Here is a 26,419-nt window from a genome sequence, read left to right as displayed (position 1 = left end):
ATGTCAACCACACAACCGTGCTCCCTACTAATAACAGTGTATACCTGTCTAGACAGAAATAAGAAAAAGCTGAAAAGGTTTAATAAAAACATAGACATATCTCTACTTGTACACAGAAAAGGTACCAAGTAACTAATACTATCTATGTTCACCGTTTTTGTTTTTATAACTTGAAAGATAACTGATAAAAGCACATCAAGAAAAGATTTTGACCTGTTTAGTTTTAGAACTCCAACCCATTTTTAGACCCTTAAATGTAGTAGAAGATATTACATCAGATTTTTAATACACTGATAAACTGGGACATTAAATCACAGACCAGCTAAAATTCATTTTTAATGGTAGAGTGAAAATATTTGTCTTACACACTTTAATTCTTTAACACACTTTTAGACACTGCACCAATGTAAAAAAAAAAACAACACACCACATCTGTGTTTTGATATCAGCTGCTATAAATTTAAAAAATGGAGAATGAAGACCCCTCACCACTTTTTTTTTATCAACACAGAAAATGGGTCTAAAGCTTGACATAAAGATGCCATAAAAAATTTGGTAGTTTTTTACCTTAGTAATACTATTTTTTTTTTTAATTTGCTAGTTATTTATTATTGTAGTACTCTAACTTATGCATTGTTGTTTTCACTAATCTGACCAGAATTAATTTCAATGGACAACAGATAATTAAGTAATATGTCAATTAAAAAAAAAACATGGTTTAAAGCATTATTGTTTAAATAGGAAAACAATGATAATATCTTTATTACTTACTACATAGCTCATTATCAAGGAAATGTTGTCACTGACAGTGCTAATAACTTAGATATGCATCTATATAATATAAGTGAAATGGTAAATGAACCAGGGACAGCTAATACTTGATCCAGTGGTAGTGTAGTATACATGGACCAAAAACTTTTTTTTATAAATGACAACAATGAAGGCTTACAAGTAGAGGGATAAACAACATGGTACACAAAGTAGTACTTAAGCTATAGTTGTAAACCCATCTATAGTGCTGGTAAGTAGGTCAATAAACAGTTCTACGGCTCAATAAAACCTGCATGAGCCATATAACTGTTTATTGATCTACTTACCAGCCCTATTGAGTGAACATGAGTAAAATACTAAAAGTAGGCTCTAAATAAAGTCTGTCAAGAGTACATTTACATCACTTATTTTAATATAAAATTATAAAGTGTATACTGCTTTGTTCTACTAGTTGTCTTTCCAATTTTTAATAACAACATGTCTAGGTAGCATCAGAAACAACAAAAAAGTATTCCATGACCAATGTAAGGATTGTTTTGGATGGTGAAAGCTAGTTTTTGCTGGTCTTCCTAGCCTAATCCCTTTGGCTTAAGCCTGAAGTTTAAGGCTAACATTAATTTACTACTCTTGTCCTGCTGGTCATCTAAAAACCATAGCGACATAGTCTAAATGAAATATATAAATATGCTAATAGAATTACAATTGATACTTTGAAATGATCATAAGTATTTTAATTAGATCTAAGAGCAGAAAAATTATACAGATCTAGATCTAGACTAGGCCTTTTACTTAAAAATACATGTTAGCAGGATGTAGATCTAGTTCTAGATTAGATCTAATCATTAGATCATTATATTAAATTCTAAATCTAGTCTAGATCTAGATCTCTAGAGCTAAGATCTAGATTCTAGATCTAGATCTTACTAACTTACTATCACTAACAACAAGTTAATTACCACAGTGATAGAATCTAGATCTAGAAATCTAGATTCTAGACTAGATCTAGATCTAGAAAAATCTACGATCTAGATCTAGAACTTCTAGAATCTAGAGTCTAGATATAAATCTAGTCTACTAGCAGTGGAAAGGGGGGGGGGGGGGGTGAGACAATAAAAACAAAATACCTCTGCTGGACGTATCTGTTCCGCTACTTCATTTGAGCATATTGACGAATTTCCATCTTGCAGAATCAATGGTAAGGATGATGCAGTTGCATTGGTAACTGAGGAGACAGAACAACTGGGTAAATTTGTAAGATCTTTTTTAGGTTGATAGCACACCCCATCTGGAAGCTCATCCAGTAGATCTACTGGTGTTCCTGAATTAGCTCTGCGTTTTGATTCTGCCGATTGAAATGATACTTTAGTGGCATCTTCTAACTTTGTTGACTGCTGTTGTAATGATGGTGGTAACAGTGCTGATGCTGTTGGTATTGTTTGCAGTAACAAGCGAGCCGAATCGGACCGTTGGTAACGATCGCGCCGGCTTTTCTCTGTTGTTTCATTAGAATCATGCTCCTCGAATTGCTTCCTAGCTTTCACGAAATACATTTTTACTCCATTAAGAAAATTACAATAGCCTAATCCGGGCTAGGAAAGTTTACTAACAGATAACATAACTTCTTTTGTTTAGCCCCCCCTCGCCATCTTCTTCACCCCGGGGTCTTTCAGATAAAACCGTTTCCGGGGCATCCAGTGACCTAAATAACAAAAAGATGAATGAACGAATCGCGGTCGGTTTTACAACAGTATACATAAAAAAATCATACTTGTGTTGTTAATGTAGATCTATATAGATTCTAAATCTATCAGATAAAGAGATTTTTAAACGTATGATTTAAAAAAAACGTAGCACCACAAAAATATTACAATGAATTATAGAAATAAAAGATTTAGAAAAATCCATTCAAAATGCGAAAAGAAAATGAGCCGGTGTCCTATAATAATTTAAACTACTCTTTGCTAAGTTTGACACAATTCTCTCCGCGCAAACGAATCAGAATCACACGCAAATCTTGTTAAGTGCGAGGGCGAGCGCAGGCAGATCGCCACAATTTCTCTGGGGCTTTTTAGACCAATAGACGACTGGTAGTTATGACAGTCAACTACTAATGTTTAAAATGAGTCACTAGCATTTTTCTTTTAAAGAACGTAATATCATAAACATTGCTCAGATCTAGGATAGTGTTATATAAATTAATCAGGGGAGAAAACTAACAAGATCAGGGATATCACTGCATTATTTAAAAATAATTACTTAATAATAGTGGTTTAAGTCCTTTTGTTGTTTATTTGATATTAATCCTTTAATAAAAAAAATAGTTGATTTTTAGAAAAATGTAAATTGAGTATGCACGTAAGTAAATAATTTAATATAGGCTTATACAGTAGGCTACCTATATAAAATGAGAGTGTTTCTGACTGTGGGTCTGTGCCTTTTGTCTTTTATACATAACTACACCATTCTTCAAATCGCCCAAAACTTTGGGAATTTATTGAGAAAACTCGGGGGGTTGGGGGGGGGGGGGGGTCTGCGATGTAAAAAAAATAAAAATTTCCGAAGGGCAACGCCCCGACAGTAGGGTGCAGTTTGCTGCTCAGAGTTCCCCCCAGGGCCGGCGCTACCTATAAGGCGAACTAGGCGGTTACCTAGGGCGCCATCCATACGGGGGCGCAAAAATGTGTAACCGCCATTGTTAAAAAGTAACGAATAAATATTAACTTTGATTTTATTATATAAACTATAGACAGGGTAATATACAAATGCGTAGCAATATTTTTAGATGCTCAGGACGAACTATCAATTGTACAACCACTTCTCAAATTAGGCCAATATATAGTTATTTGTGTTGGTGAAAATGCTCCCCCCCCCCTTTTTAACCAGTCACTTTGACTTGTTATTTTGGTGTCACACAATCGATGTAGAAAACAATAAGTAAGTCCCTTCTTTAATTCCAAGTGACGTAGCAGTCAATATTCTTTATTTCGACTGTATATAATTCAGTAATTAGCGTTTTATATTATCTACCACGTTTAGCGCCCCTTTGGGTCGGCGCCTGCGGCGGCCGACTATTCGTCTTCCCCTAGTCACGTGACGTCTCGTTTCATATAATGAGATTCTCATTGTATTTGATCTAACTCTTTTAGTTTCGAACATTTCAGATGATTGTCTAATATAATTTTGATTTAGTTGTCGCTCTAGCACATGACGTGACGTTGTTAAACACGTGCAATTTTGAATTTTAATAGGGCTTGTAAGTCTCAAAGGGAAGGGGGGGGGGGGGGGCGTTGTAATAAGTTTTGCCTAAGGCGCTAAATAACCTGGCGCCGGTACTGGTTTTAATTAGAAACTGGGATACAATGATTTTGCATCCTGCACAGTGGGTCATGGGTACTACTTGATTCAATGGTATATTAGTCCTTTGAAAAATTAAAAAAAAAAAATGCACATAAGCAAAATACGATTTAAAATGCAAAATAGTGACATCATACTCTCCTCCCACCTGCCACCCTCCTCGTCGCACATCGTCACACAAGTCCCCTAGAGCATGTGACGTGATTTATTTTATGGACGACCCTCTATTGTTTACAAAAAATACAATCTGTTGAAGCGGAATAAATGAATGCCCATTTCCTAAATCAACTTCAATGAAACGAACATGAGTCATGGGCAGCCACAATTGAAAGACGTTCCCATTTTTCTCGTAGATCGGAAATTTTTTGTGACTGGAGGGGGGGGGGGGGGGGGGGCGAGGATCTGGAGGTATGTCAGGCATGCGGTGAGAAGCAATGAAAGAAGGGGGGTGTGGGGGCTGCCGGCAGAGGCGTAGCGACGGGGGTGGGGGTACATTACATATGTCCCCGGGCGCCGACCCTAGGGGCGCCAACATGGGTTGGAAAAAAAGCTCATTTTAGCTGCAGTTTTGAATTAAAAATATAAAAAAATATATGGGGGAAGGGGGCGTCAAATTGAAAGTTTTTCCCCGGGCGCCGAGAGTGAGCGCTACGCCTGCCTCTGGCTGCCGAACAAGGCGTATCGTTTGAACAATCTTCATTACGATTTACTAATACACATTTAAAAGCGACTTGACAAACACGAGGGAAGATGACGTTAAGATTTAGATATAAACTAGTGAGTAATATGCGAGCTGCGCCCCGCTGTTGTATCAGCTGTTTACGGCTGTTATCCCCCCACCCTATTCGTCACACAAAACGAAGCCCACGCCCGAATTCCACCACACAATAAAGCCTCCATTGTTGATGAAATAACCATAATTCTAACATCAATTGACATGTCCTTGATAAATTTTGTTCTTAAAAATATAAAGTAGCATGTATGTTATATCGCCCATTCCCCATAAACGTCTGACACCCTCCCCCCACCCCAAATATGGACCTACACCCACAGCCGACACAAAGGTGTGTGACATCATTTATGGAATACCGTTCAGGTAAAACATTTTTTTTTCATTCTTTCTTCTAATGATTCAAGATCGAGAATTTTTTAGGTATTAGTTAATATAGACTAAAATTATTCCTAAAAATACAAAAATGGTGTTTCTGTGTCAAACATTAAAACGTAAATACTTATGGAAATCTTTATTTTTAATCAAATCCAAACCTGGAATGAGGAGCAAAAATATTGGCGCTGTCCCGCATCTTTTTGTTGTCTCTTGGTATTTACTCTCGCCAGTTTGTGTTGAAGTTGGCGCAGCCGGCCGCGCGCCACTGAATGTTAATTATTGACCAAATAACGGGCTTTTGTTTTCGACGGTGAACAAACTTAATTTGTGACCAGTCGTCTGCTGACCAAAGCCCTGGACAAATCCCAGGCATGGGCCACCTTTTTAAAGAAAGTCTGAATGAAAATGTTAGCTAAACTATGCAGTGGATCTAAAACAAGTTAATAAAAAGTCTAGTGACAATTTAAGCGCAATTTCCTTAATTAATTTTTTGTGACCGAACGAAAGGATATTTTTGAAAACTTTCTTCGGCAATATTGTTTTAAATTATGGCAGGAATCGATTGGTAAATGTTTCAAGTCGCTAAGTGGTCTGGTAGCCGAGATATGGGCCAAAAACTGCATTTTTTTCGAGGTTTTTTGGCTTTTCCGGGAAATCCAGGAAGGAATTCCGGGAATTTTTTTGACCCACAATCATCCTCGGAACTTGTTTAACAGTTTTGCTTTTGGAACTAGTCCTCGATATTGCTTCGTTGAGGAGGAGATACGACTTAAAGCTGCGGACACACATCCATCCAGAAATTAAGAATTAATAATCGCAATTGTCAGTATGGAAATTGCGCTAAAAAAAATAGAAATCTAGGCATTTTATAATGCCAATTAGCAAAACAAAAACAACATTTTTATTCATAATTATAAGAATAATCATTGCAGTGACGTCACTAAATCAGCCAGCCATTTCTGTACTGCGGTAATTACTAATTAGTGGTACAATTCAACGGTCTTGTTTACAAAGAGTCTTACTTTCTTTTTCATTTTTGCTTTTCTAATTCAATTATTTGCACATTAATGTTTTTCTTCCTCTAAGACCCACATTTGTCATTCATTTATTTACACATTATTTTTTTTCTTGTTGGACCGACATTTTTTATATTGGCAATCAATACCCAAGACCATAATCGATGAGTTATTTCTACAGCACCTGTAACGTGTAGTTGGCAGAGCGTGAACAGGCTAAATCCTACAGCACACGGCGCCTTTGAAAAGTTTTGTAAGGCCGCTTGCCAAGAAAGCACGTAAAAAAAATGAAAATATTTGATTTGGCTTGCATTAACACAAAATGTATGATAGACAAGTTTATTCGTTATGCTCTTTTTTTGTAATGATTGTAAATAATTTAAAGAGCCGTAATACTACAGGTCATAGATGAAACACAATTTTACGGTTTGGACCCTATCCTACCCTACATGGTAAAATGTTGATCATCACATAAGGAATAATTCACATTTTAACATTGAAAACAAAAACCCGTAAAAACAAATATGGTACTATACTGGATATGGTACTATACTGGATATGGTACTATACTGGATATGGTACTATACTGGATGATGTGTGGAGAGAAAACTATAACTGCGACAGCAACAGCAAGTTCTGCATGCTGGCGCGAAATAAGTTGAGACAAAATAGAATTCCAACAAGTTGTGCAATTAAAAAAAGCCTGAAAAATATATCAAAAACATTTTCTTCATCGTTATATAAAAAAGAACGTATTATTTAGAAGCTGAAAAAAAAAAATCATTAATGAACGGTCCAAAAATTAACACCAAGAAAGCAGATAGAAAATTTTATACGTTCATGCAAGGGAGGTAACCTATTTTTAAATTTCAAATTTAAGTTTATCAAGAGTTGTCGTTTTATATTTGTAAGTTTGTTTTAAATTGAATATCAAAGTTGTAAACCAAACTAAAGGCTAATTTTTGAAAATAAATGAGTAAATAAATGAATGTCTAATATTTCACAATAATCAAACAAATTAGCTTTTCCACACGATGACTATTTAAAAAACACAAAAATATTTAATTCATTTTTATTGCACATTTTGTTCTACTAGAAAGTTTTGTTCTGTAAACAAATGTTGAATTAGTGGAAGCTTACTGAAGCATACAGAATCTGGCTATTAAACAATAGTTACATATAGTAACATATTAACATTGAATGGTATATTTTATTATTTTTGGATTTAAGATTTTAAAAAAAGTTCAGCTGAAGCAAATATTTATACTCAATTAAAACAGAATTTATGTAGTGCTAAGAACTATTACATGTTCTAGTTGAGTGCTAATTATGTATTTCAGCACCTGCATTAAGCCTTCATTCCTTGGCAAGCTGACAAATTAGTAAGCTCCATCATCTCGTAGTATGTTAGGGTATTTCTATGAACAAAATGAGTGCTAATTTTACTGTACATACTGATCCACACTTTGTTCATCAGCTAACACACCATGTCTTTAAACAAGGTAAACAAAAACATTGTTGTATATACAATTTACATCTCAGTCAATGGTTGGGTGAAATCAAAAAGCTCAAGCACAATAAAAAAGATCACAGGATAAAAAATAGTTTCCAGTAACATTAACATACAAAAAAAAAAAATCATCACAAAGTGTAGGTCACAAACTTTTCCTAAACATCTACCTATCAATACTATCACATAAACATTTTTAATACATCAGTAACATCTTATTTAATTTTCCTATCACATAAACTTTTTTAAAAAAAAAAATACATAAGTAATATCATGTTTACTTTTCCTTAAATATCTACCTATCACTTTTTTTAAATACATCAGTAACATCATGTTCATTTTTACCTCTAAATCTCATTGAACCCGCAATAAAATTTTGAAAATCTTCAACATAAAATTATTTAGCATGTAATGTAATGGGAGTGGTGGAGAACAAATACATTTTCAAAAAGTATTTTATGAAGGGGGGGGGGTCTGTTTTTAAGTGGTAAGATACTAAGTAGAAAAATTAATTTGTTCAACCCCCAGATGTGTAAGGATTACATAAAAACAATTAACTCTATTAACAACTCATGTAGTAAGTCTTTTCACCATTCAACAATTTCTAGAGTGCAGTATCCCTACTTGGTGGACTGAAACCGAGTCATTCACTAGAACTAACAAATAACACAAACAAAGATGTGTTGATTTAATTGTGACCAGGGGATCAAAATGGTTGATAAAGCTTTGGTCAAAAATGGTGACACAAAAAACCCCTTTGAATAACCATTTGTCACTGATACTAGTATCCCCCTGCTGTGAATAGCACCCAGCACATCGCAGGAAATACCCTTTTAAATTGATACACACATGTAACAAAACAATTACCTTACCAGGAGGGGGAGGTATTGAAGTATTGGTAACTTTTTAGATGAAAAAATGAGCAGATGGTTTCTCCCTTCTCACATTTCAATTGAGTGTATATTCATTTATAGCTTTAAAATAATTCATTATACTTACCCTAGATCAGTTTTTTAAATCATTTGTGGCTAGTAATGTAATTACAATGAGTGAGTGATATTATTATAAATAATAATGGTAATGAAAGATATAATAATAACTATTATGTGATGTTACAATGATTACTGTGTGATACAATGATCATGAATAATGAACAAAAGAATGATAAATTATAATGAAGAGTAAATAACATAGATTTAGGCCTTCATTTGTTCTTATAAGTCTCCTGTGTTAGTATGTCAGGAAAAATAAATTACTACAACATTAATAAAATTAACTTGCATAATGCGACTTTTTGGGTGGTACAGAGTTAAATGTAAGTGGCAACTGATACCAGTCACATACGTTTTTAAAAACTTTTAGCCACCAGAAAACCTGTTTAAATACCATTCACAAATTATTTCTTAGTTGTATAATATTTCAAACCAAAGATATTTTAACAGAATTATGGGAATTGGTATTTTTTGTTTAGTAAAACTTAATTCCCAATAATTAACATGACTGTTATCAAATTAAATATTCATTCCTGAGGCTCCTTCTAAAGGTGTAGATATTTCAAAAAGTTCACAAACTATAGATCCACTAATCACTTGCTGACCATAGATTTCAACTTGCGATAATAAGCATTCAGTTGCTGGAGTTGATTAGGAAAGTGAATATCGCTGGCAGTGTACAATGACTCTATTTTCCCCATGACTGCTTCAAGGAGGAACTGAGCATTCTTAAGAATCAAAGTTTGCTGAAGGAAAAATAAAGAGATTTAAGTTTTATTTTGCTACATAACATTAAACTAGCAAGCATTGTAAAAATAAAATATGGTAGTTCTATATTAGTATAATTACAAGAATTCCCTGCAATATTGGGCACTTAATTTAAACAACAGCACAAGATGTTGTACTGAAAAACAGTGCCTTCATATGCTTTCCGACAAAAACAGACAAAACAGTAAAAATGTTTAAACAACTTCAGTTTAAAATATTGTATAGTTAAATAACAAATTTCTACTTGTGAGTTTTTAATATTTACTATTCATGATTTTAATGTATAAATATTCTTTTCACTTTGCACCCTAAATAACACACCATTTTTGTAACCTTCCACACACTAAAATAAAACCCACCTCTTTTCTAAATTTCTCAGATTTTAACGAACTCTCAATGTGTGCTAGGTGAGACCTATAGACTTCAGCAATGGCATTGGCTATCACATCTTCAAGGTCACTTGTAAACAACTTTAACAGATCTTCAGCAAATATTGTAATGTTTTTGGCGAATTGAATTGAGTTCATTGTAGTAGCTATAAAACATTTATCTGTAACAGAAAAACAAACATTTAAGAACCTATGATAGGATAATGGTTTAAAGAGCAAAAGGAAAAAGAATAAATGCTTACTTTTTAAAATTGTTGCTTAAAAAATGGTAAAAAAATGGTAAGTAGCATTAATAGAATTACTACTAAAATAGCGTTTTTTTTAAATTAAAATTTGATTTACCATAAACATAAGGTTTAATATCAAATCCCTGTACAGCAATCTCACTGACATATTTCTCACAGTCTGCTTGTGAAAGGTGATTCATAGGGCGCCACTGATCATCCTGAACCAAATAGATATTTTGTGTTAAACATTTAATCCAACAGCTTTACTCATAATAAATTATCACATCATCTTTTCCCATTGGGGAAGAGGAAATAGAGTTTATTTGTTCTAAGGACCCTGGCATAAAGGAGGAAAGTGTGGTTGGCACTGTGCCTAGCTGCCTAATATGAGTCAGGTACTCATCAGAGCTGGGTGGACTCAGAGACATCCTACAGACTCTAAGCTACAGAATTTAAATGAAACTGAATATTTAAAAAAACTAATAAGAATTACAAATAAATTTTTATAAAAAATAAAAAAAAAACCTAATGTAAAAAAGGTGCCTTTAACTAAGCTAGTAGTTGTAAACCAAAACCTATATATCTTAAAAAAAACCACTTACATTGCATCTGTATTTGATCCCTTCAATCAACTGATGTAAAAAAAAAGGTGACCTTAACTAAGCTAGTAGTTGTAAACCAAAAGCCTATATATCTTAAAAAGCCACTTACATTGCATCTGTATTTGATCCCTTCTATCAGCTGATCTCTGGTCTCCTCTATGACATTCTGGACTGAGATATCCAACAGACTTGCCAGACAGAATTTCATGTCCAGCCCAATAGCACTCAACTGAAAATAGATAGTTTAAAACATTAGTGCTGCTTCAACTCACTTCAACAACAAAGTATCACTGTATTAGATTTATTTTAAATGTAAAGAACAATATATCAAATGCAGCTAATCAATGCAAAAAATTAATAATCTTATACAAATTATATTAGAAATAAACCCTACATCTAACTCTAGTGGACCTAAATTTGAAGGGAAGAATCTTTCAAACATGAGCTATCTAATATAACTGTCATAACATATCATTGTTGTTTTTAAATCTTTGTCATTATATGTGCTTTATTGTACTGAATTATTTTATTCTTTATTCTGATTGTCAAACCCTTATTTGTTTCTTGAAGATTTTATGAACCATTCTTTGTTTTCATTTATTTTAATCCATAAAAAAAAATTATTACCTCTTCGCAATGGTTTTTGGCAAGCACAACACAATCTGCTATAGTTGTGAGACTTGCCTTACTTTCAAACACCTGACGTTTGAAAATACTGACAAACGACTCTAGTTCTTGTTTAGACCATATCACAAAAGCTGAAAAAAGATTTTTTAAATATACAACAATCCTTTTTTAAATTACTGCTTAAAATTCCAAGAAACATCACAATCTAAAAACATACATTAATTACTGTAAAAGTAATTCAAGGGCTGATAACTACTAACATGAAAAGCAACCATAGTGGCCAGGAAACGCTTTGATGAACTCTTTAGATGTATCCGACAGGGAAGAGAAAAAAACACCACACAAACAGCGTATATACAATGTTGTTGCCCCTTCGAATTTCAATTGCCTTATATTGTACTTGATGATAGCACTGCGGTTTCGCAAGAAAAGCTCACAAGCCTAAAACAATAAACAAAATGAAATTGTGAGTTAATTACTTTTTTTTTAGTGAAATGAAATATTTAAACTAACAATGCAAAAAAATCTGGTCACCTGAGCAGATTTGCCTAGCCTAATAAGCTGAGTGACAGCTCTTCTTGCGGCCCTTGGACCCCCTCTAAGTGATCTTTCTGGGGAGACTTGCAATTCATTCATCAGACTGTCTGTCAGTTGTTTTACCCTGTGCTCTATCCTCGCTCTGTATCAAACAATAACAAAAAATAAATACATACAAAATTAAGGTTTATTTATAGAGAACAATATCTATATCTATAATTAGTCTGAGCGGTGACCCGTCAAAAGAGCGCACGACAAAAGAGCGCCGACTTAAGAGCGCAGACAAAAGAGCGGCGACATAAGAGCGCAGACAAAAGAGCGGCGACATAAGAGCGCAGTCAATTAAAAAAAACATATGTTGTACGCTAAACGAATAGGACATGGTTAACACTTGTCTTAATTAAACAATCGGCGAAAGAACAACGTCTTTATTTATATATTATGGTTAATATGTTTGCAGTTTGACAATATTTCTAACCCAAGTAACATGGAGTAGATCGAATCACAGAAAGGGAAGGTTATTATATTGGTCGAAGGCTACATATATCGAACGGACAGAGCAAATGCTGATGGAACTTATTTTTATTTTGTTACATTTCATTTCAGTTTATATTCTCACTTTAGGCCTAACATTTAAAATCTTTGTATGTGTTATTAGATTGAGTTTTGAATAATTGGACTTCACGTTGATTATACCAGTTTTTTAGTTAAAGAAACTGAACAATTAGTTTTTTAATGAAACAAAAAAGAGTTAACATCAAACGATGCCTTCTGATCTGAGTTAATTTTCTTGTTCATATTTTGTCAGGAAATTAGTGCGCTCTTATGTCGGCGCTCTTTTGTCTGCGCTCTTTTGTCGTGCGCTCTTTTGACGGGGTGCCAGTCTGAGCTAATGTTATGCTGTTAAGGCTGATGTCACATTTTTATAAAACCCATATGCACTACTGCTCTACTAGATCTGGCTGGCATTAGGTCAAGTGTACAGATAAATCTCAACACAAAAAAATCAAATTAAAAAATCACTTAACCCGGTCAAATAAATTAATAGGTAAACAAATTGTATATAAAAATCCAACCAACTATATAAGGTACAGATATTGAAGAAAGGGTAACAGGTATACAATTTACCTAAATTCTTTTAGTGCAGGTCCTTTTGGGCATTCCGTTAAAAAATCATACACTGAAGAAAAGACAAACGGCAATTAGAAGTTTTAAATAGTACAGCACATAAAAGAGAATTGTGGTTAATAAGAGTGTTAGTATATCTATGGTAACAGCCAATCACAGAGCAGAGTTTTAAACACAGACCAATTATTAACTAAAGCACAAATAACATACACAATTTAAAAAAAATTTGCATTAGATTCTAATGTGGACAATGTCCAAATTTATTTTTGCACTTTTTATTTCCTGAAGTTTAAATACTTCTTTTGGTTTATATATTTATAAACCTATTGAAAGTAAGGGAATACAAGTTAATAAAGGCTAAATTTTTACAACTTAACTTCATTTGAAAGGATGACTTTTCTTTTTTGAATTAACATATTATTGGATAGTAATTGTAAAACAAACCTTTCTCGACTAGATCTACAGCATCCTCAAAGTTACGCTGAGCTATGTACATATCTAAATCTTCTGGCAACTCTTGTAACCAATCAACAGAGAGAAAATCTCTGTCCATTGCAACAGGTTCCTCTGTGTCATCATGAAAACCTAAAGACATTTTAAAAAGTTATAACTTGGATCTGTTTGTGAGCGAAAGTAATATGGTCCATTATTTACCTAAATTTATTTTAATTAATATAAAAGATAAGAAGAACTAGTTTTTGTGTGGTTAAAAAAAAGCATAATATGCATCCTAATTAAAGAATGAAGACTTCTGTGTAGTTATATCAACTAAGCGGATGAGTTATAAGAAAAAACTTGCCGACCCACTTTTGGATAGATCAGATTCCCCTGGTGATGCTAATGCAGCCTGTAACTGCTGTTCAGCCAACCTCATGGCTGCCTCTTTCTTCTGTTTATCTCTCACAGCCTTTTTCTTCTTTGTATCTTCTAAAGCATCTAACCACTGGCGCTGAAAACAAAATATTTCTTGTTTAAAAAGAAATTAGCTGAATGACAACAAAAATAAATTCATTTAAGTCTTAATTGAACTGCTTATCTTAAAAAAAAACAAAAAAAAAAAAAACAATTATAGTACTCTTTTAAAGACAGAGTAGAGTTTATCTGTGTGATAATGGCAGAAGAGAGTATAATTAACTTGACTTATATGAGATGGCAACTCCCTATTGGCACAGTAGTTTTGAGTAATGAAACATCTTTTTTATTTTAGTGCACTACTCTAAAACTGTCCCATAAAATAGATATTGGTTGCAGTGAATTTTAAATGTTCTAATTGAATATTGAGTTAAAATACAAAAAGCATGAAATAAAATCACAAAAATGATTAGATATATATACTATTAAAAAAGTTTTATTAACAGATTTATGGAGTTAAATTAGTGATTTAATTCACAGCTGTCATTTTTTAAAATGTGGGATGACAAACTGTTCCATAACAATTAAAAACTTTACCTTAGCTTTGGCAGTGTCTGTTTGGTACATGTGGGACTCAGGGAACATCAGAATCTGGAACCCATTCTTCATTGGTCCAGTGTCCCTGACATTTACGACAGCCAAACTGTCCAGTTCATATAAACCTTGAAATCTGTAACGCATTGGTCCTCTCCTACAACAAAAGTAAACTTTTGAATGATCTTTTTTTTTTTAGAATTTGCACCAATAATTTATTTAAAGACAAAGTGGTCATGCAACAGAGTATTTGATCTATTAATTACAGATAAGGTCCACATAGACCTTTAGGTGTTTTATGTATTTACAATTTTCTTTCAGTAGAAATTATACTGGAATACCTGATGATTGCTCTAGTTCAATTTCTTTCAGCCATTAATAAATGTTATTTTCTATTTTAGGTGTAGCCACTTTGGGGAATTATTATCCTTTTAATTTTGATCCTTTTATTATGTAGTGTTAATTTTAAGTTGGTATATTGTTGTACGTCAACATTATTATGTCTTCATATGAAGGTCTCAAATGTAGAGTAGTGCATGGCCAACAGACTACAGAGGCCTTCCCAGTACGGACCGGAGTAAGGCAGGGTTGCCTACTTTCACCATTCCTGTTCCTACTGGCCATAGACTGGGTTATGAAGATGTCAACAGAGAAAACGCGAAACGGTATACAGTGGACATTGTGGAGCCAGCTGGATGACCTGGACTTTGCTGACGACCTGGCCCTCCTTTCTCACACACAACAGCAAATGCAGGATAAAACCAACAGGGTTGCTAATTTTTCTACAAGCCTGGGTCTGAACATCCACAGAGGGAAAAGTAAAGTTCTCAAAGTCAATGCATCAAACAACAACCCTATAACACTGGCAGAAGAAGCCCTAGAAGAAGTGGATAGATTCACCTACCTTGGAAGTATTGTTGATAAGCAGGGTGGGACAGAAGCAGACATAAAAATAAGGACGGGTAAGGCAAGAGCAGTCTTCAACCAACTAAAAAATGTTTGGGGTTCGGGAGAGTTAACCCTTAGAATAAAAATCCGGATCTTCAACACACTAGTAAAACCTGTTTTACTCTATGGAGCCGAGACATGGAGAATAACTGCTATAAATAAGAAGAAAATACAATCATTTATAAACGCATGTCTCAGAAAGATCCTGAGAATTCGCTGGCCTAAAACCATCAGAAATGATGTTCTATGGCAACGGACAAATCAACTGCCAGTGGAAGTAGAGATCCTCCAGAGAAAATGGAAATGGATTGGCCACACACTCAGGAAGCCTGTATCCAGCATAACAAGACAGGCCCTCACCTGGAATACACAAGGCAGGAGGAAGAGAGGCAGACCAAGAAAGACCTGGAGACGTGACCTGGAAGAAGACACCAAGAAGATTGGATACACCTGGGGACAGTTGGAGAGACTAGCCCTGGACAGAGACGTCTGGAAAGCTCTTGTCAGCAGCCTATGTCCCAGTAGGGACGACAGGCAAACATGATGACATGATGATATTGTTGTACTCTTTTTAAAAAAAAATATAATTGTCAAAATTCATTGGGAAACATAGAAACTTAAATCTATGTTAAAGCATATAAATAGGTATCTGTTACCTGTTGGGTATCCATGTTGCTATCATTAAGCTGTCATTAAGTAGAAAAGCATGAACTCGCTGAATCTGTGAATGTGTTTCTGTGTCAAGTTCAACTAAATCCCCATCATGCACCAACTGTCTACCTGGCACATCAGCTACGCTCTGTAAAAACAAACATGGCATTCATTCAACACTCTAGATTAAAATATTAAAGAAGTGATGAATAAAATATAATGACATTTGTCTGAAAAAAGTTATATGTAAAAAAAAAATAATAGAATTCAATGTTCTTACATTATTTTTAAGTAGAAATAGCTTATTAATTATAAAAATAAAATCTTACTGAACAGCCTTCAACTTTCTCTAACAGGAAGGCCAAATTTCTTCTTGTTTCCTCTTCGGGACTCACTTTTACATCTTCCTCTCCTTTAAGGCCGTGGACATAAGCTGTAAAAATAATATTCAAGTTAAACTTTATTTGCCATGACGTCATTCAGTAAATGAAAAATAAAATGAAGTCAAATAGCTTAAATCAAGAGAGTAATTCAATAAACGTATCTTTTAAATTTTTATTCAAACAATCAATATAGTATTTTAAAATTTCAACAGACTTTAACGTGAATTGATTAGTTAAATTGTTGGTTTACAGGTGTAGAAGAGAACCTTTAGTTTTATGATAATTTATCACCATCAAATTTAGAAATAAAAATGAAGACCAGTTAAAAAATGTAAGAAATTTACCCTTACCCTTATCACTAACCAATGACATCTCCATCATTGAGCCCATTAGAGATTTCTGATCGGCAAGCATATGACTCAACTGATACATCTCTCCTTCCAGAACTGAAAACAGACTCACATGTTATGCAGAGTTTAAAAAAGAAATGTCTAAAAGTATAATGTATTGGTGCTAAAATATTTTAATTTTATATTAATCTTTCTTGAAATGTGGTAAACTTTAAACACTAATAGGCCTACAACAAACAGACAAGATGTTGACATATTAAAAAAAAAGATTGATTTTTACTTACTGGAAATTTCTCTAGCAGTTTCAATGAACTGAGAATAATTTTTATAGACATTCTTTTTAAGTGCTTGTGCCGTTTCATCATTTAGTATGTGAACTCTTGTTTTCATTTCAAGCAAAGCATCTTCACCACTACTGGAAAGCTTGGCAATAACTGAAAGATAAAATATGCTTTAGTTGAAGAACATTACAGTCATTACTTGAACCGTAATTGTTTCATCATCTCTTTTGAATGATGTAATAAGATCAGCTACCACCATTACTAACACAAACATATAGTGCCTATCTTGTTATTTAAGTCAATTAGGCCCTAATAAATAGTTTAATAGGGACAGAGTAGTCTAGTGGTTGAGAGGCTGGACTGCTAACCTGTAAGTCTGGAGTTCGAATCCGGGTTCAAGTCAGTAGACCGTCCCTGAGTCCACCCAAATCTGATGGGTACCTAACTCAAGTAAGGGAACGTAAAGGCTGCTGGGCATAGTGCAGACCACACTATCTCTTCATATGTCAAGGTCACAGAAACAAGTGAACTCTACTTCACTTGCCTCATAGACCGTCAGGTTTGAAAGGGAAACTTTACTTTACTTTTTTAAATAGTTTAATGAGTTGGTATTTTTACCTTTATGCCTAACTAATCCTAGCTTTTCCTCCAATATAACACCACAGGAAATGGACCTAACCCTAGCATTTCATTCAATATCATAGAATGATTCATACCACAGTTAATGAATCAATACAGGGTATATTTCATCCTACTGCTATCGTACCATTGTTACATTTTTACAAATTCAATTACTACTAGACCTCTATATCTAGTTGTTGTTAGTTAAGTGAAGTAAAAGTTGATCTGATCAGGGATTCTTCCTTCTAGTCATCATTCTTTCACCATTCCCTAACTCTTACACTGTGTGTGGTGTTGTACTGTCTGTAGGGCTTACTACTAGTATCTAGACTACTACTGTAAGTATAAATATAAAGTCTATAGCCTAATTAATATTAAATAATTATAGGCCTAATGCTAATAGTCCATGCTTTTACTATCTAAAAGTATCTATGCTGGTAACCCTGTATCTAGATCTATATCATATCTTGTCCTTGATGAGTGGTGTTAGAAACATACAGAACAATGGGTTAGAAAAATAAAAAAAAACCATTTCAATATCATTAGCTTTTTAAAAAAATTAAGTTGTAATATTCATATGACATCTCCTTAATATTATAATAAACATCCTATGCCTATTGAATTGATTATGACAAACAATTATGTTCAACATAATGTTGCTATTAAAAAATATTACTATTAGTATTAATTAATGTATTGTTAATATATGTTGTTAACCACGCCCCCTTTTACTTACAAAAACAATTATTACTTACATTGATCTGGATCGAATCCAGGTTTAGCAAGAATTCTAGCAAGACCGTCTGCCATTTCTGATGTTAGTATTTTTACCCACTATTAACTTTCTTTTCTGTCATGAGACCGCCGACCACAGCATAAATATACTTTCCATTTATCTACAGCACAGAAAAGTATACACAGTAATCTACACTGCTACACACGGAAGTCCAAAACTAGCGCAGGTTAAGGTTTTTAATAATAATATTAAATTAATTCATGTGGATTTGTTATTAATTTACCTTTATATGAATTTTGAACGATTGATGCATACGTTTAATAAATAAAAATTCTTTAGTAATTCAACTAAAACCCCAATCGAAATGCACATTTATCAGCAACAAATTTTAATTAAGTTGCAATAAATAACAATTAATTCATTAAAAAGATGTAGGAATTTTAATGTTCGATTTTTACTTGGGAGTAATCTATTGTTTTATAAAACTGCGTTTATTTAAAAATAAAGAAAAAATGAAAATAATTCATATTCATTAGACCTACCTATAATTATAAGATTATAATTTTAATATTTAAATTATGGTAACTCTCTCGAGTAAACACAAATGAAAGCAAAAGAATAAATTAAAACTTCAAAATAATTGGATCCCTAGCATCAGTAAAGAGAAAGTAACTCTCAGAAATAGCGTTTTCTACCGGTGTTTATTCTTACAACAAACCTTCCAAATAAATATTAAGTAGCAATGGATGATTTCGAAATTAAGAAACGAGAAACCATGTATAGACTAATGATAAGGTACTTTACACGTTTTTCGCAGTAATAACGAGCTTTAACACTCCATGTGTATAGTAATAGTAAAATACTAAAATAGTAAAACTAGTTTTGGACGGCTAGCGTCCTGTCTTCTGTGATTGAGTTTATTGTTACTCACCTAACTACTACTCCTTGCCTTGTCGATTGTCCGATTGGAACTTGGAAGTACATCTAGAATTCTAGATCCTACAATACTATTACTAAGAATAGATATAGATCTAGTAGATTACTAGACTAGATCCAAGTTGTAAAGTAGATTTGTCATATTCTGTGCTTTAGGCTAACGTATTAATTAGGCCCAAAAACTTTCTTAAATAAATACTTTCATGTTGATCATTTGAATAAAAGACACAACAACATGAACATAGATTCTAGATTTAGTCTTCAATACAAAATTAGAAGCTAAAAATTGACTAGATCCAACGAGTTACGGATGTTTGCTTACAAAAACCTTGCATTGGGTTGAAATGAAACATGTGTGTACTCCCCCCCCCCCCCTCCCTTGTAACTTGTTATTTGGTTGAAATGAGGGTATTGACCACAAAGCACTTGATATGCAGAGAAACATACAATATGTTTGGTGAGGGGATGCCTATCGAAGGTGAATTCAGACTGTTGATAAAAAGAAAATTCTGATTTGTCAAGCTTGCAAGAAATTGACATTGACAATGCCCATAATAAATTTGATAAAATTAGTAGTTAGGCCTATAGTGGAGATATTGAAAGTAATGAAAGCAACAGTATTCTAAATAGTTCAAGCCCCAATACTCGGTTTTGATTTTTTTAAGGGTCTTCATTTGCTAAAGCAGCTCATTATAATTTGAATGCAAAAATATAATAAAAATGAATTAGGCCTACCTGCTTTTCTATTGTACATTACATTAATTTGCCAAATTTTAGACCAAAATTAAGAAACACAATTTCTGTGGAAATTTTTCTCTTGAAAGGAAAACAGCCTGCTCAAATTTGACACTATGTATACCCTATCTCAGTTTACTTTACTCTAACATACTTGCGTATTTCTTCTTCTAAAATGTTAACCCCTTTTTTTGTAAAGGTAAAATTCAATTATTAATTGATGGTTCATATTTACAATAATTATTCTGTATTGTATATATTTCTGTACAAAGCAAATGTTAAAAAAAAGGAATTGGATCTTTTAATTATTATTTTAATGATGCAAACAAATCAATCAAATAGCTTTAAATATAATTTGATTAGTAATAAATATAAATGCAAAAACATTGTGATGAAACAAATACAGGATAACAAACATCAAGCTTTCTTTTAATCCATATTCTATTGCCAATTTGTAGCAACACCTTATTACAATTTTTTGGCTGCCATACAATGATTCGATCAGTTGCAAATGTTTTTTTCTCAGTCCCATAATCAGTTTAGGCCCTAATTTTTGTGTTTTGTTATAATATAATGTATACACTTTGCAATTAAGTATGTTAAATTTGGAAATAATTAGAAACTTCAAAATATGTATGTTGTATTCTTAACCAAGTTTTTAAGAGCTCTACTTTTTTTTATATAGTCAGTTGTTCTATGATGGGTACAAAGATCTTGCTGTGGGCTTAGCTGCAATCATTCAACCACACCCGGCCTGTCCTCCTTCAGACAGACTTTTAAAAATTGTAAAATTGGGATTAAAGTATGATGATGAAGGTAACATGTTTTAAAATTTTTTTTCAAATGTTGAATTCCCAAATGTAAATTTGAAGATTAACTATTCCCACAGAGATTATTGCTAAAAGTGTTGGAGTTCTATAGTCCTTATTTGCAAGTGGGATGTTTCACATGTTTTATGTATCTAGATTTAAAACATTATTTATTAAAAATAACATACTTTTAAAAATAAGATTTTGCCTAATTTATAGTAATTTGTTCTATTGTTTTTTTCCCTTGCTATTTTAGAGAACAAAGAGAAAGAAGATTTAGTTGGAGAGATTATTCAACCAGGTGCTGGCATTGATTTAGAGTTTGAAACAGAAGGTACACTTATAATTCTGTCACCTTATTATAAAATACTTGTTGGACTACTTGTAAACTTTTATAGTACTATAGTTTAATTAGGTTTAATAAGCTTATTTTGGCTGTGCTTTAAATGCAAAACTTGGTCTTTAGTGCAGACAATTTCTCCTGAAGTTGCTTTGTATGAGACCTGTTATGTGACTGCTCACAAGGGACCTTGTAGATGTGCTGCCTTTCACCACACAGGTATAAGTAGATTTAATTCAGTCTTCTATGACTATTTATTGCGATTATAACTCTTTTTTAAAATAAAATGTTTCCATTACATTCTTAGAGGGTGTATGCAGTTGTACATTTTATTTCTATTACCTTCCTCTTCACATTTGGAGTAATTTTAAATTTTAAAAATTCCTATCAATATCGCTATTAAATAAATGCATCAACTGATATTTTAGGTAAGACAAAAGGAAATAAAAGACTAATTAAGAAAATGTATGGTATAGATTACTTTATGATTGTGGAGGTAAGGTAAACATAAGCGGAAATTTTTAAAATGCCAGCTTTGTTAGCATTCATTTGTATCGTAAAAAGCCAGATAATACAAAATCAGCTTAAAAATATGCCATCTTTTTTTAAATATATGTAACTTACTTCTTCAATTTTACCACTAACTAAGTAACTCAGTTTTAAGTAGTTATATTCCAATAAAAAAACTTAATTTCAACTCTAAAATTGCATCTCATTTCTAGGTCAGCTTATAGCCACTGGATCTCAAGATGCTTCAATTAAGGTATCATTTTATTAAAAACATCTTTCTATTTTGAATACAATGTACAATCACACAGTAAATGAATGATGAATCATTAGCTAATTTACTGTTATTTAATGTATTGCAGGTTCTTGATGTAGAAAGAATGTTATCAAAAAGTGCAACACCAGCAGATGTTATGGCATTAGAAACACCACAACAGCAGATGGAGAATCATCCAGTCATTCGAACATTATACGACCATAATGGCGTATGCATCACATTTGTATTTCATATCACTGACTCAGTGGCTTTAATTAAGAAACTATATATATTTATATAGCATGTTATGTTGGTTGTTTAACAACATCATTTTAAAAAAGTTAGTTATAATTTTGTGTTATACTGTACTAGGAGGTGACGTGTCTTGATTTCCACCCATTTGAGTCTATCCTTGCCTCAGGGAGTGATGATTTCAGCATTCGTTTTTTTGAATATTCTAAACCATCTGTCAAAAAAGCCTTCAAAAGTATACAGGTTTGTGTTTTAATCATATTACTGGTATTTTTAGTATGATAATATGAGAAGAGTAAGTTTTTCTTTGATAATAGAATCATTTTCTCGATTTTCTGCATTATTTAAATATACTATGTTTTTTAAATAGCAATTTTTTGTTTAGTTGTTTACTTAACATGTAGACTTGATGATTGCTACATTCTAAGTTTTTCCTTGTGGTTGTCAGCTGGCTTAACTTGTTTCTATTAAAATATAGCAAATATAAAACCTTTTTTAACATTAAAGTATTAAGCTGAAGTTCTTTGTCACGAAAGCAAAATCATTTTTTTTTTTTTTTTTATAAATACAATTGCATGCTTATTTAATCTTTTACTTTTAAAATCAGTCATCAGTTATTTTTTAGAATTGCATTTGCTACTCGCATTTTAAAAAGCAAGTATTTATCACCCTTGAAATTTTTTCTAGGAAGCTTCAGAGCTAACACAGATATCCTTTCATCCCAGTGGAGAATACTTGTTAGCTGGCACAAGGCACCCAACTAGTAAGGTTTTTTGTATACCTAAATTTTCTTTGGGAGTTTAGCTTTTTGTGTAGTACTGGTTTACTACCATTTATTGGCCATTAGGAGAATTGTACACTGATCTCAATTCAAATAAAATCTAAAAAATCCAAGTTAATAAACATAGAATTTTGTTAATATTTTTTATAAATTTATATTTTCAGTAATAATAAGCATACATTTCTATTGACATATTTCAATATAAGTTCTAGACAGTACCTATGATAAGTTTAGGAAATATGTAACTGAATGTAATAGTGTATAAATTCATATTTTAAAATAATACAAACTGTAAAAAGCGACAAATTTAATTTAAAAAAAAAAGTATTTTTCTAGTAATATTTAATAGTCTTTTTTTAAATCAACTTTCCAGTTCGTTTATATGATGTCAACACATTTCAGTGTTTTGTTGGAAGTAATGCTCATGATCAGCATTGTGGTAGAATAACAGGGGTAAGTGATGAAACTAGTGGGATACTTTTCTTATTAATATAACACATTCAGTGGTTGTCAGATTATTATTTTTTACAACATTGTTGTTTCACTATAATTACTCTTAATCCATGGTCGCATGATGAACTCTTCTTCACCTGATCCTCAGGGCCTCCAGATCCTAAAGGGAACTTTCTTACTTAAATGTTTGCATGTAATTTAAAATACATAATGATGTTAGACAATTAAATTGTTACAATTACAAATAATAATTTAAATTTTTTTTTCCTTCAGCTGAAATGGAGCCCTAATGCAAACATGTTTGTATCAAGTTCTATTGATGGCACAATCAAAGTGTGGGACGGTGTCAGTCACAAGTGTATTAACACGTTCCATAAAGCTCATGACGGAAAAGAAGTTTGTTCTGTTAATTTTACCAGAAACTCCAAGGTAATATTATTTGACAAGGATAAATTAGTTTTCTGATATAAGCCTACATTCCAACAATGTGAACGCTAGAAAATTTAATCTGATTATAAGATGTACCTGTAGCCTATGTTACTGATTATTTTTAAGAAATAACTTTTTATTATTGCATTCTGGCAAACATATATTCAAGAGTTACTGTACTGTATAGAAAGTTAACAAATAAATATTATCTCTTTACTAGTAGATGTGTGTCAAACTTAATTCTAGGTCTCTATTAGTTCCAGTTGAATAACTTAGTCCATGGTAGGAAACTAGTATAACTAGTATTTAAACTCAGAACCTTTGAGAAAATTACTGAGTTAAGCATTGTATCAACCAGTAATGTAACTGAACACCTTAATAAAAGGACATTTTTTTCAGCTGAACCATTTTAGGGTAATCTTTGAAGAAAAAAAAATAAAGTTACAGCTCTGAATACATAAATAAAAATTCACTATATTTTGGGAATTGATTTTTATTACATTTTTGTAAACAATTTCCTGTCAACATCTGTTAATTCTGTTGTTCTGTTAGTTCTACTTATGGTCGCGTTCTGTTGGCATTGATTTGATAACATCTTTACTACATTGTCATTGATAAAGATCTGTATTTGATTGCCTTTTATTTCAGTATGTTTTATCCAGTGGAAAAGACAGCCTTGTAAAGCTGTGGGAATTGTCCACCAACAGGTGCCTGATTGTTTACACTGGTGCAGGTGTAACTGGTGGGATGGAACATGGCACAGTGGCTTGCTTCAATCATACCGAAGATTATGGTTTGTTCACAACTTTTTTGCACTTCTCCGTTCTTTCTAAGTAACTATCTCTGAGTATTCTAATAATTTTTCCTTCATCTAAATTAATTTCAGTGCTTTCTAAATAACTATCTCTGAGTATTCTAATAATTTTTCCTTCATCTAAATTAATTTCAGTGCTTTTCCCTGACGAGAAAACTACAAGTTTATGTTGCTGGGACTCAAGAAATGCTGAACGTCAAAGGCTTTTATCTCTAGGTACATTATTCTGTGTATAATTTTTTAATGATATGCTCAGTTATTTGATTTCGAGTTAAAATAACTAAGCAGGATTAAAATAATAACCAAAAATTTTATTCAGTCTGTGAAAAAACTAGAAATCTTAGGATGTATTTTGTAAGGGATTTAAAAAAATTATAAAATGAACAGCTTTCTTAGTGATAAAAAGCGTTCATTAAAAAAAATTAAATTATAATTCCAACAAGAGCTTATATTTATAATGTCACTAAACTTTTTTATAATTATAGGTATATATTGTGTATATGATGAGGTTTAATGTAGTTTGCTATTTATGCTTGAGGAAATGACTACTATTAATTTATAATGCACCTTGTTTTTATCTAGGTCATAATGGCGTTGTCAGATTTTTAGCTCACTCTCCCACTGGTCCTGCTTTTGTTTCCTGTAGTGATGACTTCCGAGCAAGGTTCTGGTACAGAAAGGCTACAACAGACTAGGCACCTTATAAATACATCTGACAATTATTTTTATTAAAACAAATTTTTTTAATTATTTTTTGTAGAAAATTAAAAAAGAAATGATGTTAGGTTAAATTACATTTAAAAATGTGTTGAAAAGATATACAAGTTCAAATTAATCATGAAATAATTATTGTTTTCATTATTAAGGCAACCTGTTATCGGTTGAGAAATATTGTCATTAGTTTTTCAAAAGGCAGCTCTGTAGGATATTTCTTTATTGTTTGTAGAAATGTATGGATTTTATTGAAATATTCAAGTAGTTACATGTAATATATATTTTGTTTTATTATAAATATTGCTTATAGACAGCCGTGTTTAATAATATCCTGATGGAAGTTTATGTATTTTTGTATTTTTCTGTGAGAATTGTGAGTAATTATCAGTAAATAAAGTCATGTCTATTTGAAGTTAACTATCAAAAGTTTTTTCTGCGTTTATGTTTATGACTCTTAGCTTTTAGGTTCTTTAAGTAAATAGCATTTAAAGCATTTTGAGCTCAAACTGTAAAAAGGTTAAATAGAATTAAAAAATAGTTTAGCAAAAAACATGTAGCATTGATGGACAGTAATGCTATAAGCTTCATGGAACAATGTAAAATTGAAATAATTTGCTGCATTGGGTTTAGAAAATTGATTGTTTGATGACAGAAATATTTTAAGTGTAAATATTGTAGTGTTCGGATGCTAACCCTTAAGTCTTGAGATAGAATCCTGAGCTCAATTTCATAGGACATCCCTGAGTCCACCCAGCTCTTTATGGTACCTGATTCAAATGGAAAGTAAAGGTGACTGGGCATAGTACTGAGTACTCTATCCCTTAATTAGCCGAGGTAACTGAAACAAGTGAACTCTACTTCGCCTACCCCATGGATCAAAATGTTTGAAGAGGTACTTTACTCTTTTATGTCAAGTAAAGAGGGTATGGGAGAGTGACGTCATTACCT

The 26,419-nt window shown here is 32.5% G+C and overlaps 3 protein-coding genes across 3 annotated transcripts in view; 1 reads left to right on the top strand and 2 right to left on the bottom strand.

Annotated features, from left to right (window-relative positions):
* The window catches only part of LOC131939516 (uncharacterized), a 69,244-nt gene extending 66,766 nt beyond the window's left edge, over positions 1-2,478 (bottom strand). Inside the window, exon 1 of the mRNA XM_059297855.1 lies at positions 1,896-2,478. Within this exon, the coding sequence (XP_059153838.1) occupies positions 1,896-2,321 (426 nt within the window). The 5' untranslated portion in view covers positions 2,322-2,478. The remainder of the gene's footprint in view (positions 1-1,895) is intronic.
* Positions 2,479-7,986: 5,508 nt separating this feature from the next.
* On the bottom strand, positions 7,987-18,643 carry LOC131939524 (exocyst complex component 8-like). The gene is made up of 16 exons (XM_059297863.1): positions 18,465-18,643; positions 17,092-17,241; positions 16,808-16,903; positions 16,404-16,507; positions 16,080-16,222; positions 14,479-14,632; positions 13,837-13,978; positions 13,474-13,614; positions 13,030-13,081; positions 11,899-12,043; positions 11,625-11,805; positions 11,365-11,495; positions 10,847-10,966; positions 10,251-10,353; positions 9,879-10,069; positions 7,987-9,497 (listed from the first exon to the last, which is right to left on the bottom strand). Exons 1-16 carry the CDS (start codon positions 18,517-18,519, stop codon positions 9,345-9,347), a joined length of 2,061 nt encoding a protein of 686 aa, XP_059153846.1. The 5' UTR covers positions 18,520-18,643; the 3' UTR covers positions 7,987-9,344.
* A 539-nt stretch (positions 18,644-19,182) lies between these two features.
* On the top strand, positions 19,183-25,644 carry LOC131939521 (cleavage stimulation factor subunit 1). Its single transcript, XM_059297858.1, has 13 exons — positions 19,183-19,240; positions 20,802-20,932; positions 21,182-21,259; positions 21,392-21,484; positions 21,988-22,028; positions 22,135-22,257; positions 22,401-22,523; positions 22,968-23,043; positions 23,435-23,514; positions 23,788-23,943; positions 24,592-24,736; positions 24,893-24,973; positions 25,340-25,644. Exons 1-13 carry the CDS (start codon positions 19,188-19,190, stop codon positions 25,450-25,452), a joined length of 1,293 nt encoding a protein of 430 aa, XP_059153841.1. The 5' UTR covers positions 19,183-19,187; the 3' UTR covers positions 25,453-25,644.
* The last annotated feature ends 775 nt before the right edge of the window (positions 25,645-26,419 follow it).

Source organism: Physella acuta, unplaced genomic scaffold, assembly GCF_028476545.2.
Source record: "Physella acuta isolate Inbredline_101_S28 unplaced genomic scaffold, ASM2847654v3 ptg000282l, whole genome shotgun sequence".
Lineage (NCBI taxonomy): Eukaryota > Metazoa > Mollusca > Gastropoda > Physidae > Physella > Physella acuta.
The sequence above is the reverse complement of the archived record's forward strand: the minus strand, read 5'-3'. Positions and strand labels throughout refer to the sequence as shown.